Source organism: Triticum urartu, chromosome 2A (assembly GCF_056163025.1).
Source record: "Triticum urartu cultivar PI428250 chromosome 2A, HENAU_Tu73, whole genome shotgun sequence".
In the NCBI taxonomy this organism is placed as follows: Eukaryota; Viridiplantae; Streptophyta; class Magnoliopsida; order Poales; family Poaceae; genus Triticum; species Triticum urartu.
Window position 1 is genome coordinate 519137478 of NC_141874.1, and position 15451 is coordinate 519152928.

The window sequence follows — 15451 nt, forward strand, 5'->3', positions numbered from 1 at the left end:
ATAGAGGAACCATCTCCAAACTCGTTTCACTATCCCAATTTGAAGCGCACACCATCCCGCAACATTCACCCTCTAGGGAACCCTACCTTTCATAACTCTGGCACAAAGAGAGTTAGGGTTCATCATAAATCTCCATCCGTGTTTCCCAATAAGTGTCAAGTTAAACAAATGAAAGTCACATAATCACATTCCGCTATTAGCCTTTGGTGTTGCTAGTTTGTCCCATGCTATCCAGTGGAGAGACCTTCTATCAAGAGAATTCCCCCACCAGAATTTTGCCATACTCGGGATAAAACTTGTACACACTTTTTTGTCAAGAAGCAACAATTCATGCTATACGTCAATATTGCTCGAATGAACGACTTGATCAAAGTCTCTCTAGCTAACACGTGCAAACAATCTCTGACCATCCTTGCATCTTGCCTCTAGCCCGATCCCTGATGTGGTCAAAAGTACGACTATTGATCCTTCCAACAACGGTGAGTAGACCAAGATAATGTTCTGAAAAAGCTTCCATCTGAACGCCGAGAAGCTGTTTTAGATTATGCCTGAGAAGTTGTGGGTGAGTTGGGGATGAAATGGATAGACCGTTTGTTCTTGTTAACACATTGTCCCGACGCATCTCCATAAATCCCGAGGATCTCATTGAGTGTAATTGCACTCTTCGCAGTCACCTTCATGAAAAATGAGACTATCATGAGTGAAAAGCAAGTGGTTCACCCAAGGATTTAGAAGTGAAGAAAAACCTTCGGCACATAGCAGAAAAAGATATGATGACATAGGGTCACCTAGCTGAGGGCCCCTCGAAGGAGTGAAATAAGGTTGCAATTCTTCATTCACACGAATTGAGAATCGAATTGACGAAAACACATTTCATAGTCAATCTCACCAAATTACACAAAAAGCCAAGCTTCAATAGGATAGCTTAATGTGAAGATTTTGTATCTGAGTTTGAAATTTCAGAATATACAATGAATCATGTTCATGTTTGAAACGCATTTCATAGTCAATCTCACCAAATTTACACAAAAGCCAAGCTTCAATACGACACCTTAATGTTGAACATTTTGTATTTGAGTTTGAAATTTCAGAATATACAAAGAACCATGTTTGGAAGTTTCAGGGCATTTGTCACGGCAGAAAAAAAAATTGTGCCCAAAAATCTTCTCTCCCCTACCCTAAAAATCACTAAAAAAACACTATTTGGGTGTTAACTTTTGCATCATGTGTTGTAGATGCTCTGAAGGCATGACCAATGTATAGGCTCAGGGTGATGCCTCACATGTCATGTAGGATCAGATGTCAGGAAAAGTAGCTTCAATAGAGAAACGAGATCCTCTGCAAAACACTTTTTGGGTGTTAATTAACTTTTGCATCATGTGTTGAAGATGCTCTGAGGCCATGGCCAATGCATAGCCCCATGATGATGTCTCATATACCATGTAGGATCAGATGTCAGGAAAAGGAAAAGTAGGTTCGATAGGGAATCAAGATCCTCTGCAAGAGGCGGGTGTGGAGAGAAAAAATGTGGTCTGATGTAAAAAAAAGCTGAAAAAATTGAAGTGTAGAGTAGAGATGCATGTGTAGAGTCTTTATATTCTAAGTAATGATGAGACCCACCAACGATGGGAAGAAAAAAAAAATCAATATAGATGCTTTTTTTTTTCATGAGCATCGTGGAAAATGCCGTGATTGTGTAGCCTAGAACTGTAGATCGTCTTTCTTCACGCTCTGTTCGCTTCTCTTTCTCCATTTCCCTTCGTCTTTTGGGGTTCGCCGTGCCTTCGAGAGAGACCCTTCTCCGCTCTCCCCACGCACTCCATCGACTCTTCCTCCCCAGCCCAGCCGCGTCGATGGAGGCCGCGCCGCTCTCCTCGCTGCAGGAGGAAGGGGAACCCGACGAATCGTCCTCCTCCTCCGCCTTCTCCGCCGCCGCCGTGCCGCCTCGCCCCGCCACGCAGTAAGCCGCCAGCCCCACCTGTCTCCTCACTGTCTCTACCGCGAGAGAAGCCCTAACCCATGTTCCTCCGCAGCCACTCGCTCCACAAGTACGCGCCGACGGACTGGTCGGCCTACTTCGACGAGGAGCGCCCCGTCGCCATCCCCGACACCGAGGACGTACGTGCGCTAGAGAGCAGGGGAATTTCTCGGATTGCTCCTGTGTGATGTGTGATCTGACTATTGGAAGTGTTCCTTCTGGGTTCTTTGTGTGTGTAGGTTTTCAATGTGTACATGGCCGGATCGGAAGGGCCCGTCGTGTTCTGTCTGCACGGAGGCGGCTACTCTGGGTAAGTTTAGAGTTCAGACGTTACGGCTACAATGAGCACGGTGACAATGCAGCATAATTTGCATACGAATACGCAGACAGCCGCTAGTTTCTGTGATTTTCAAAATCATTGATTAACTACTAACTAGTGATGAACGGCCGTGCTGGAACCCTGGAAAGCTTATGTTGCAAAATGCAGATGTTCAGGTGTGTTTGGCTAAATTTCTAAAGCACCACCTCCCAGCTATTATGGCCTTAGGGAAAATGTACCCACCCCAACTTCTGTTGTATTTGTGGAATGTTTTGGGTAAATTCAGTGTGGACTGATAGATAAATATCAAATGTAGAAAGGACAAAATGAAATCGTTATTCTGCTAATATTGCAATTTATTATTGTTTCTGTTTTAGGCGTACTGAACAGTTTTTAAAGATAACATTTGCTTTTATTTACAATAATCATGTAAATCCTTCTCCAAGTGACTTGACTATACTCCATGTCAACTGTTGCCTTGGAAACTTGCTTATTTAACAAATGTGTGCTTATTGCTCACATTGGTATGTTTATTCCTCAATCTTCCTTAGGCTTTCATTTGCGCTAGCAGCTAATCAGATAAAGGGAAAGGCTCGTGTTGTTGCCATGGATTTACGGGGACATGGGAAATCTTCCACAAGTGATGATTTGGATCTGTCCATTGAAGTATGTTTTTTCACTGTTTCCATAACTTACTAATTTGATAGATAGCTACACTTTTCATACTTATAAGGTACTCCATGCTTCTTGGCCTTGACCTTTGTCGATGTTCTTGTTATCTGCAACTGCAGAGTCTTACCAATGATGTAATAGCTGTTATACGTACATTGTATGGAGATCCGCCACCAGCAATTATACTTGTTGGTCATAGGTAAGTCAGCATTGTGTATTTCTTCTTTTGTGTGTGCCTCCTTTATCTGAAGGCACTTGACTGAAGTTCTAGTCAGTGGACATATTAGCGTGATATATCCCTTGGTACGGTGCATGTAGCCAAAAAACATTAACATACAAGTAAATTATCTTAATAGTTTCTGGAAGCTAATTTCCACGGTTATAAAACTAACACTAAAATGTCATGATACAAATCACTAATACGTTCTACCTTTTGTTACTCTCCTGTTACTTGGCTGGTTGTACTATGCGTATTCTTGACTCAGCAAGCTTGTTCATTCTGATAAGTGTTCTTGGTAACTTTTAGTGAATAGTGATCCACTCTTTGACCTCTTTTTTTAGCATGGGTGGTTCAGTGGCTGTACATGTGGCTGCAAGAAGAGCAATTCGTAATCTTCATGGTCTTGTTGTTGTTGATGTGGTTGAGGTTAGTAACAGTTTACTTATGTTAGATCTTACATTATGGTTGCACATGAAACGATCTGACTCATTGTTGATTTCAAACTTCTCCATTCGCACACAGGGAACAGCAATGGCTTCATTGATTCATATGCAGAAAATCTTATTAAATCGAGCACAGCACTTCCCGAGCATTGAAAAAGCAGTATGTTGATTCAAAACTATATTCTGTGTGCTCATGCCATTTCAGCTTTAAGTATCTTTGCTGTCCACAGTATCTGAATTCTCATCTTTAGTTCATTATGCTGTCCTTCATCACTTGATTTTTGGAAGTATGGATTTGATGTTGTAAAGATTATGGCCGCAAGACATAACAACAACAAAACAAAGCCTTTAGTCCCAAACAAGTTGGGGTAGGCTAGAGGTGAAACCCATAAGATCTTGCGACCAACTCATGGTTCTGGCACATGGATAGCAAGCTTCCACGCACCCCTGTCCATGGCCGCAAGATATAAATGAAGAAATAAAATAGAACAAGTAGAAGCCACTCAATGCAAGTGGAATTCTTATAAAAAGCCAAGTGTAGCATGCTAAAATATATCCTTCACCCTATTTTTGTTTAATCAAACTTATAATTACACAGATTGAATGGAGTGTGAAAGGTGGGCCGCTACGGAACATCGATTCTGCGCGTATTTCTATTCCATCTACCTTGAAGTATGATGAATCAAAGGAATGGTAAGCAATATCTTACGTAATGCATGCCTGTATCTTGAAGCTCAATGTGGTTAGAGAAAAAAAGTGCATTTACTTGATATTGGCCATTATTTGGGTGACTAAATATATTGGTGTACTTTGTTTCAGCTATACATACCGTACTCCTCTTGAGAAAACAGAGAAGTACTGGAAAGGATGGTATGTTTTCAACCTGATTATGGTCTTTATGCTATTTTTACCACCACTTTTACTAAAACCATGTCCATTTTCACATGATCTGTACAAGTGCTATCTGTGCTGCTCAATTTGATATATCTGGTTTACGCAAGAGGGTTTACCCATTTAATATTATAAGGACCCAACTCTTCTTACTAATGTTGGAAGTTGAGCTAGTTGAATGGATTGAAACAAACAGAGAAGACTTTCATGAATTTTTTGGGGAGCGCTCTCGTTGATTTTGGAAATACTTCCGAATTATTCGCTTATCTTTTCTGTGATTGGTTGACATTGAAGCACATAAATGCTTCTGTTTTAGGTACGAAGGTCTTTCGGACAAGTTCTTATCTTGTCCTGTACAAAAGATACTATTATTAGCTGGCACTGATAGATTGGACAGGTTTGCAACATCCATCCAGTCTGAGAAACTCTATTTTCATTCATTACTATTGCGCGGTTGGCTTGTGCTAAAACCTTCATCAGTTAACTCTGTGCTATTCATTTCCGATCAATTGTTATCATTGTGTGTCAGTTGCACCAGCATGTAGTGTGCACTATGCTTTTCTAAGGGCATGCAATATGTTTTTAAGAGTTTTGTTTTTCTATACTAGTTTAGACTCACACTAACAACCAGACTATCAAGATAGAGTTATTTGAAGTGCAAAGCATATTACGCTGATCCATTATCAAACCTTCTATTTAAGAGGATTTCATTTTCCGAACATGCATTCTCATTGTTCCCTTAATAGTGTTCTGAAATGTGAACACCTGTATCACTTCATAGCCCATGCAGGAAAGTATGTGTAATGCACTGGTTAACATTTTTTGCAGAGCTTTAACAATTGGTCAAATGCAAGGGAAGTTTCAAATGATAGTAGTTCGACACACTGGACATGCCATACAGGTTTGATCCTAATGTACTTCTAATGTCTTTAGTCCAAGGCTTGGATGTTTTCGCTTTATATCTGCTTCTAGGGCCTGAATGACCACAGCATGCCTAGATGGGTAGATGCTTGATGGCTAATTTGAATTTTTCGTAGAATTTGCTGACATGCTGAAGCACACATGGATTAGCAACCAAAGGTTCATCTACTGATTGTTGTTCGTTATTATACTAGTGTTATAGTTGACGAACGTATTTCTTCAGAAGAATGATATTATTAAGCTTTATAACTATCAGTGATAAGTCTTACCAATTTTTAGCATATTACTGAAAACTTCATTTCAGGAAGATGTACCTGAAGAATTTGCATCACACATACTGAACTTCATATCTCGCAACAAAATAGGGCCCAATGGTGTTGAGGTCAGTAACTAATCTCCTTATTTCCATTTCCCAATATTTGCTTCGCTTCCCAACTAATGCCTGGTACTTATATTTTCTCAGATACCTGGCCTCATAAAAAAATGGCAGCATTAAATAGACTGTGGAAGGAGGAGCAGTACCTACTGCCAACATCAGCACTATTTAGGGGAAATGTGAGGGCTCGTATCGATGCCTGTTCATTGTGTTTCTCATGGAAGAGAAAGTTTGTGCCAAAAAGAAAAACGAAGCCATAGGGATGAGATTTACCACTCAGTCGCCTATCATCCATGCTGTGAATGGTTTTTCGAGCAACTATTGTGCCATTTGTAAATAAATTTTCACACCAAGTGTTGACCCATGAACTAGATTCGTGTTCTCTAGGCGACTCTTGGTTTGTTATCCCAATTGCATGCACCTTCAAGGCAGGCTTCGATTTTGCTGCCCCAGTTCTCCCTAACATAAGATTGTACTTGAGCCTTGGAGACCATATTATACCCAGTCGAATGCATAGTGTACATATTTGTTTTTTTTTTGACGGGTGTACATGCAAGATTTTGTTGTTGTTGAAGCTAAGAATAATACTCCCTCCGTTCCTAAATATGTCTTTTTACATACGGAGCAAAATGAATGAATCTACACTGTAAAATATGTCTATGTACATCTGTATGTAGTTTGTAGTGGAATGTCTATAAAGACTTATATTTAGGAACGGAGGGAGTATGTTATTTTTAAGTGGGGGTGGAGAAACCAAAATCTGTGGTTTGGATCCCAGCACAAAACGGTGATATTTTACTGGTTTCCCTGAGTAGCTTCATTCCATCCCTCGATGTGTTTATATTTGTGCAATTTACACAGGAGAGAGGATATAACTGCCTGGTAACAAAATCTGGCTATCTCAAAAATAGAGATAGTAGTATATACAACTGCCTGGTAAATCTGGCCATCTAAAACATAGAGATAGTTGTACATACAGCATAGACAGTATGTTACACGATTCTGAAAATCTGGTAATCTGGTAACAATAAATGGGCAGTACATACAACATAGGCAGTAGGTGGTTACAAGATAGTAGGTGGTTACAAGATAGTAGGTGGTTACAAGATTCTGAAAATCTTTTCCATACTCAATAAAGCTTGTGAATAAGAAAGAGAGACACATCATAGAGCGTTGAAGTTAGATTTTAGATGCAAATTGGTTTATAAAAGATACATTAGTTAAGTATCCTATTATATGAACACACAGCATTTAGAAAAACAAATCTTGAACTACTAAAATGGTGGACACATCACCCACATGATATAAGCCCCTTTCGGAGAGGTGAAAGTGTATAATCTCTTCTTTCAATGTACAGAAGACAGTAAGGAAAACATGGCTGATCTTCACTACTCTGTAGAAACTATTTTACAGGACTTCTCTTCACACCAACGTGTGGAGAAAAGCATAAAAAGAATCAGATAAAAAGGAGAATGCTGTCCCTATTTAATCTATTCTATGTTTACAATGTCTCTGAGATCATATGCAGGTCAGGGAAGAAACCAATGGAATGGCCATCAATTTGTCCTTGAACAATCAGCTAAACAACCAGTCAAATAACAAAGCCTGAGTCATAGGATAGTCTCCTGATCCGTTTGCATCTCAATGTTCCCTTGATCAACTATAGCAAAGGCATCAGCAACCGGAAAATACACCAAAATCACAATACCAGCCATGGCAGCAAGCATCAGCACCAGGAAGGAGGTAAATACGAGAGTTTCATGGGCTGTTTCACCTGGCCATGAAACAATGGAGAGCCCAAGAAGTGTAGCTCGGGGAAGTAATATCATAGTGGCAAATATTAGCATGTATATCCTCCGTCGGAGCCCCTTGTTGATCACCAAAGACAGCATCTGTCCTCCAACAAACATCACATAAATGGCCAATATGATGTAGAATGCCCCAAGAAATATGCTGCTCAACAGTGGGTATGTGCATGTGACATTGCCATTGTGGACTGTTGAGGCTGAATACCAGAACTTTCCAAGATTTGATGTTTGGCCATCATCTGAAGCAAGACGAGGACCAATGAAAACAACACAAGCTTCCCAGACAAACGAAGGAAGGCAGATAATAAACATGGCACGTATGGTTTTTTGATTCCACTTCCGGTTTAAGGTACCAAGTTCTTGCTTCTGTAAAGCTGCACTGAGAAGGAAAGCGAGCAACAAGAACAATCCTGGCTCTGCAAACCCCAAATTTGAGATGATATAGAATTTGCAAACATTTGCTTGCCACATCTGGTCAGAAGTGAACCTCCCCTCTCCATTCACGAAAGTGAGCCGAAGTACTTCTCCAATACCCCACCAGAAGGCAACCAATACTAGTGTTATCCGTGTCAGCCACGGCCCGTTGAAGTAGTTAAGTCGCTGGTAGCCTCTTCTGTTGATCCACAGCTGAAAATACACCGCTCGGCTTAGGCAGATCAGGCCCAAGATGGAAACTATGGAAACGAGAGCAATGGTCACCACACCAATGATCTTGGTGAATAAAGTAATCAAGTGCATTACAAAAAGCTGAACAGCTCAAGACCTCCACGCATTCTCACTTTATTAACAGCACAAGCCAAAGCTCTCACATACTGCAGACCAAAATCCTGAAAGGAGAGAAGAGCAGAAAGATTACCAACACTGGAAGACATGTGTAGGCAGGTAATCAGCAAATGGTGTTATCTTGTTAGTATTTTACAATAACAGAAGAAAGACTTTGACTTGTCAATGTAAGACACCCATGCCTAACAGACAAGCTTCTGATCTAGTCAGTGCTCATTGTTGACATGGCTTCATTCACCAAACCCTTGACCTCTTCAGAATTACCTGCCGTTCACCAAACCCTTGACCTCTTCAGAGTTACCTGCTTCTTTCAATGCATATTTGAATTGCATAATAAAATCCATCATAGTTTTCTCTATCTACATTTCACTCCGTGATTTATGAGCATAGTTCTCTCTAGATTAACCTACCGTTTCATTATGATTAGGTGATCATCACACATTGTCTAATCATTGCAACTCAAGACGGCAGGGGCAAAATAGTCTACGACAAAAAAACTCGCATCTGCAATTTCCCCCAAACTAACGTGGGGGCAAACGAAGAATTCAGCAAATTGGTCTACAAATACAATCTCAAAGCTTCGAAACGGGAGAAACAAAAATCACCAAGATCAACACAGCTCTAGCCATGGGCAGAATGACAAATTCCTCATACCTCAGAAAACAATAGCCGAAATTGCCGATGGGGACGAGAGCCAGCATGGACGAAATGAGGTAGAACGGGAGCGGCGATGGCGGCGACGCGCTGAGAGGATTGGGGGGGGAGGGGGGCGCTGAGGCGTCGGTGGCGATGCTAAGCGACGGCACGGCGGCAGCTCTAGGGCACGGAGATGGACGAGAAGAGGAAAGAAAGGCGCCGGTACGGGACGGTGGAGAGGAAACCGTGGAGGAGATCGATTTTGACTCTCGGCAGACAGCACGTATATTCGATTTAGTAAAGGAAAAAAAACAAAGTACAGCAGTATACCAGGTTTTCCTCTCTTTTATACTCCCCCGTTCCAAAATAACTGACGCGAGTAGGAATTTTGCAAAATAGTCCTTGAAATTTTCCGTACTCAACAAGTAGTCCACGTCTGGTTTGGACACGACTCGCACTCGCTCTTTCTCTGCACTCGCTCCACTTCTCGCTCTGCTCCCGCCCCCCGCCGCTGTACTTTGCTCCGGCTCGCCACCGCATTCCACTCTTCTCCCTCTCTTCCACCTTCCCTCGCATCGCCGCGCTCCCCTCCACCTTCACTTGCCTAGCCGCGCTCCCCTCCATGTTCCGACAGCAAACCTTCGAAAAGGTTGGACCTTTCAGTCCAAGAAGGCGACGGATTGCTAGATCCGGCGCCGGTGAGGCCGGATCCGGTGGCTACGAGTCTGGACGCGCCGGACCCGAACCACCACCAACACCAGATGGGGGCCACAGCGGCAGGACGTCGGTGAGGTGTTGTCGTCCATGACGACGCGACAACGGCGATGCGAGCCACATACTTGCGGGTGGGAGGAGATGAGACATCGCCCTTCACCGCCGCCAAGCTCGTGCCGCCGGTGGCCATGAATTTCAAAGGTCCTTCTGTGCGTCCTCCTCCGCTGATGCAGCCCGGCGCGGCGCCTTGGCTCCATCGTCCTCAACGGCCGGTGAGACATCTCCTTCTCTCCTAGCCCTAGTGAAAAAAATTCATCTTGTGCAGATTGTCTGATTACAATTGGAGTAACTAACATGATCAGATGGATACTCCTGAAAGCACACTCTGTAATGTGATAATGACAATGTAATTCTTCAGATTAGAGTATTTATTTTGCTAAAAGCACACTTTATGTGATAATGACAATGTGTTCAATAGAATTCTCAGCAAGCACACTCTCTAAAACGAACATCGGGATTGTGTGGCAGTAGCTTGCAGCTGAGCAGTCATGTCTGCACACTCTCAGTTATCCTACTCTTAAAATCATTGAAAAAGCATAAGTCTCTTCCAAGCTGGGCACACATATGCAATGAAAGAAGTAGCAGTAGCTTTAGTGGATGAAAGGAGTTGATGAACATCTTGAAAATTAGTGTGGTGTTGTTCATAAACAAGAAACATGACAGTATCTACAAAGGAAAGCGCTGGTAAGTAAGGAAAGATCTGGACTAGGTACAGTTATAATTTTAAACAAGGAAAGCTCTTGCAGATGAACATGTTTTTACCAGTTGTCATGTTTCTTGTTTTTCTTGAAAAGAGTATTATCAGTAAATGGACTAGATGAACTTAGTAGTTAGAGTAGATGAACTTGTTTTTCTTTGTATCAATACTCCAGGAGTAGATGAACTTGTTTTCGGTACACACCTCATGATGTAAAATCAGACATGTACTCCCCTCAATTTTGCATAAGTTTATTTGCACAAAGAATACCCCCTTGTTCCTCTTTTCTATGAGTGTGTATTATCTGGTATATGTGTCAAAGAGAGAAAGAGATGAGTATATTTGCACAAAGAATACTCATCTGTTCCTCTTTCCCTTCTGTAGCTTTGTTTGTGTGTGACAAAACTTATTTTACACAAGTATTTTACACATAATTATTGTGCACAATTATTTTACATTGTTTGTGATACAATTAATACACAAAACATAAACCTTTTCTTTCTTTTCTCTATGCAGTCCTTCCCTTTCTCTATGCAATCATTTCCTTCCCTTTTTGTATGCAACCCCTTCCTTTTTGCCCCCCCCCCTCAATCTTCTAATAAGGTCCAAGGACTATGCAACTAGCTCACCCTTGCAAGATAGAGCGAGAGGTAGCCTTCCTTCATTCCACTGACGTTCTTTATTCATGTGACGGATTTTGTAGCCTATTCCTCGTTGTTTCATATTCTCCACCATACATGACTAGAGTGTGAAGAAGCTTCAAGCCAGCTTGTTGACCTCGTAGTTCTGCTTTTATTGCTCCATAGCTTCTATCAATTCCTTGATATTTGTAGGTGCTCTGTAATCGATTAGGGACTGAACAGAACTGAAGAAGCACATGTCTAAAACATCCATGTCAGGACTGTTTGGTGGTTGTTGCATCAACTAAATGTCTAGATCTGTCTATGCTACAACATGTAGGAAAGCCTTGTCATTAGGTAGAACATGAGGTCTTGCATTATCCTGATGGATAAAGATGGTTCTGCCAACACCTTTGTTGGGCCACATGTCTTGGATAGCAAGGTCACTTTCTAGCACATAAATTCCCTTATGACATAAGGTCAAAATCACTAATTTCAGTGCGAGAGTCTCCCTTTCTTTGTTTTGACTTCTTCTAACAGCCGGAGTCTCTTTGACAAAGACCCAAGTGCCAATCTTGCCGTCAAATGTGACAACTCCACCTTCACCATATCTTGGCTTGGCCACAGCTGTAAGAAACAACACCTTCCCAATGTTATTCTTATTCTGCACGGTGTGTAATGGTTCAGGTTCTTTGGGGAGTAGATAGTAGGTGTTCTTCTTCGTAGTCATATCAAACCACTTCTCATCAATGTCGACCATGTTGGTCATTTTCTTGAAAATAGGCCTCGAAGATGTGATCTAATTCTCATCGAGCATGGAGATGTAGAACTTTAATCTTGCAATCTTATTAGCTTGCTGAAGCAAAGGCTTGAAGCTGCTAGTGTGGTACTTCAGCCTACCCCCACTTGAACCTACTGTGTATGATCATGCAACTAACACCTAGAGACCTTGATAAAGCTCAAAGTGTCTTCCTTTTAGTCAGTGCAATTATCTCGAGAGTTCTAGATCTTTCCTCTTTCATCCAACTCTTCCTTTCTTGTTGTTTGAAGCACCAACTTCTAGCCCTTGTGCAATCTGGTCCCGGCCTTTTCTCCATTTTCTTTTCAAATGCTCACAGACTTGTATTCAACAGGCTTGCAATAAGCTCCTTGTCTTGTTTCTGAATCTCTCCATCTTTGCTCTGAAGTACTTCCAAAGCAAAATAATCACCCAATTTGTGCTCATCTGACAGGTTTACTACTTTTCTTCTTATTGAATGATCAACACCTATAAAGAGGAGTGTCGGTGTCAAAACCGACGGATCTCGGGTAGGGGGTCCCGAACTGTGCGTCTAGGCCGGATGGTAACAGGAGGCAGGGGACACGATGTTTTACCTAGGTTCGGGCCCTCTTGATGGAGGTAAAACTCTATGTCCTGCTTGGTTAATATTGATGATATGGGTAGTACAAGAGTAGATCTACCACGAGATCAGAGAGGCTAAACCCTAGAAGCTAGCCTATGGTATGATTGTATGTTGTGATTGTTGTCCTACGGACTAAAACCCTTCGGTTTATATAGACACGGGAGAGGGTTATGGTTACACAAGGTCGGTTACAAAGTAGGAGATATCCATATTCGTATTGCCTAGCTTGCCCTCCACGCCAAGTAGAGTCCCACCCGGACACGAGCCGAAGTCTTCAATCTTGTATCTTCATAGTCTAATAGTCCGGCCAATGGAGATAGTCCGGCTGTCCAGAGACCCCCTAATCCATGACTCCCTCAGTAGCCCCTGAACCAGGCTTTAATGACGATGAGTCCGACGCGCAGTATTGTCTTCGGCATTGCAAGGCGGGTTCCTTCTCCGAATACATCACAGAAGAATTTGAATACGAGGATAGTGTACGACCCTGCAAAATAAGTTCCACATTCCACTGTAGAGAGAATAATATTTTTGCAGATCTAATTTGCTGGCTTGTTTTGGCAGCATGACGTTACGTCATGGCCCGGTGATTATTCGGACTGTTTCTTTTAACCAGCCCCGCACATAACGCGAGACAGTTTTTCGACACGTCTTGTCAAAGCAGAGATCGTGTCCCCTTATTACGAGATTCTCATCAATACGGGCGTGGGTAACCCAACCACGCCATCAATTGCGGCGCTTGGGGGATAAGCGAGTTTTACCAGGCAAGTGGGGACGCTTAGCTTTGTCCGCCCATATAAAGGGATAAGGATTCACCTTTCTATCCACGCCTTCTTCCTCCTTTGCTCATCCGTTTTCGCACACTCGAGCTCTAGCGCCCAAGTCCGCACTTCCCACCTCGACCTTCTCCAATCATGTCCGGAGCGGGAGGCAAGTGGATGGTCTCCTTCGTCACGGAGGGAGACATCAAGAAACTGAGGAGAGTCGGATACCTGCCCGACGACACCGCACACCGGCTCCCAGATGAGGGGCAACTCATCCCCACCCCTAGGCCCCATGAGAGGGTAGTATTCCTCACCCATTTCCTCCATGGGCTGGGATTCCCTCTCCACCCCTTCGTCCGGGGGCTCATGTTTTATTACGGCCTGGATTTCCACGATCTGGCCCCGAACTTCATCCTCAACATCTCGGCGTTTATCGTCGTGTGCGAGGCCTTCCTCCGCATCAAGCCCCACTTTGGCTTATGGCTGAAGACCTTCAATGTCAAGCCGAAGGTGGTGGGCGGCCGCTAGGCGGAGTGCAGAGGCGCCATGGTGGGCAAGATGCCCAACGTAACATGGCTCGAGGACTCCTTTGTGGAAACCATAAAGGGGTGGCAATCAGGGTGGTTCTATATTACCGAGCCGCGCGACCCTGCATGGGCAGCGGCCCCCCGAGTTCCGATCTGGCATCCCCACGCGGCTCACCTCCTAAAAAGAGAAGGGCCTGTCCCGGGGTAATCCGAAAGAGCTGACCGGACTCCAAACATGTATTCAAAACACGATGGACAAGAAGCTCAAGCTTGTCAACATAGTCCAAGTTATGCTCATCCGCCGGATACTCCCGTGCCAACAACGGGAGTTCAACTTGTGGGAGTTCAATCCGGCGCAGCACCGAACTCTGAACAGGCTCTTTGACACGACTCATGAAGACGCCTAGAGGGTGCTGTTCAAAAGCGCCGAGCCCCCCCCCCCCCTATTACTGAGGATCGCGGATTTAGCGCGCAGCGCCAAGCCAGTGCGGTAAGCTGCTTTACCTTTCACAGGATACTTATTTTATATAGATTGACTCTGTGCGGGATCTAAACTCCCGTACCTTTGACAGGACTGGCAGAAGATGGCCGGACAGATCCTTTGCCCGAAGGCCCCGCAGACGCTCTTTTGGTGAAGATGTTGACTCCGGCCCCTTATACGGTGCTGGAGAAGACCAAGAAGGCCAAGGGGACCCGAAAGAGTTCCCAATGCCAGGCGTCGTCGGACTCACCGTCCGATGACTCTGCGGCACACTCTTCCCCCGAAGACGAGGACGAAGAAGAAGATGCTCCCCCACCAACTGGGGGAGACAAGAAAAGGAAGGCTGCCCCAACCGGGAGGCCGGAGGGTCAAAGAAGGGAAGGACTCTCCTTCCGGACGGTTCCACCGCCGCCGACGATGGCGAAGACGAGTGGTTGCCTAGGGTCAAGCCCCCGGGGAGATCGTAAGTATTCGGATACCAGAGTAACTCATAGGATTCCTTTGTCGCACTGCTTTCCCTAACGCTGAACGCAATTATGCAGGCCGCCACGAGCCAGTATTGATGTATCATCGGACGGCTCCTTGGGCTTGTCGGACATGGATAGCGATCCAGTCCCGACCTCCACCTCCCCTCATCCTGCCGACGATGCCGAGGTGTTGTCTCAAGAGGCACCGGATCGAGGGGAGACAGTTCCGGAGGCGCCTCAAGGCGACCTTCCGGACTCCGGGAGCCGAGGGGACGGGCCCCCTGAGAGCTCCGAGTTCGGCCCTCAGCCGAACACCGCGTCGGACCCTCCAGCGGTTCCGGGCTCGGGCAGGCGGCCTCCTTCTAAGAGGGGCAAGACGCCTATGCCGGTGACCTCTGTCCATCCAGAGGCGCCGGACAATCTGCTGGAAGCGCTTCGCAGCGCTTCCATCGACGAGGAGCACCGCATAGAGCGGATTGACTGAAGCCTATGCCAGCCTTCTAACAGGCTTCGAAGTAAGTGTTTTAAAATGTAGTAGAAATATTACCGCATAGACAGTAGCCCCTGATGCTTTGTTCGGTGTTCACAAAGAAAAGCCGAACAGAGGATCAAATAATATCGTAGGAGTCTAATATAAGTATGTCAATATGCGTATGCAGGCTTTGCTGCTGGCG

General features: G+C 44.1%; 2 protein-coding genes across 2 annotated transcripts; one reads left to right on the forward strand and one right to left on the reverse strand.

Annotated features, from left to right (window-relative positions):
* The first annotated feature begins 1699 nt into the window (after positions 1-1699).
* LOC125538391 (esterase/lipase/thioesterase family protein) lies at positions 1700-6357 on the forward strand. The gene is made up of 13 exons (XM_048701646.2): positions 1700-1960; positions 2034-2118; positions 2218-2288; positions 2849-2963; positions 3089-3168; positions 3531-3615; positions 3712-3792; positions 4231-4325; positions 4452-4502; positions 4840-4920; positions 5352-5424; positions 5749-5826; positions 5908-6357. The coding sequence occupies exons 1-13, from the start codon at positions 1854-1856 to the stop codon at positions 5938-5940; spliced, it is 1035 nt and encodes a 344-aa protein (XP_048557603.1). The 5' UTR covers positions 1700-1853; the 3' UTR covers positions 5941-6357.
* A 763-nt stretch (positions 6358-7120) lies between these two features.
* LOC125538392 (uncharacterized) lies at positions 7121-9346 on the reverse strand. Its single transcript, XM_048701647.2, has 2 exons — positions 9066-9346; positions 7121-8455 (listed from the first exon to the last, which is right to left on the reverse strand). The coding sequence occupies exon 2, from the start codon at positions 8364-8366 to the stop codon at positions 7431-7433; it is 936 nt and encodes a 311-aa protein (XP_048557604.1). The 5' UTR covers positions 8367-8455; positions 9066-9346; the 3' UTR covers positions 7121-7430.
* Between the last annotated feature and the right edge of the window lie 6105 nt (positions 9347-15451).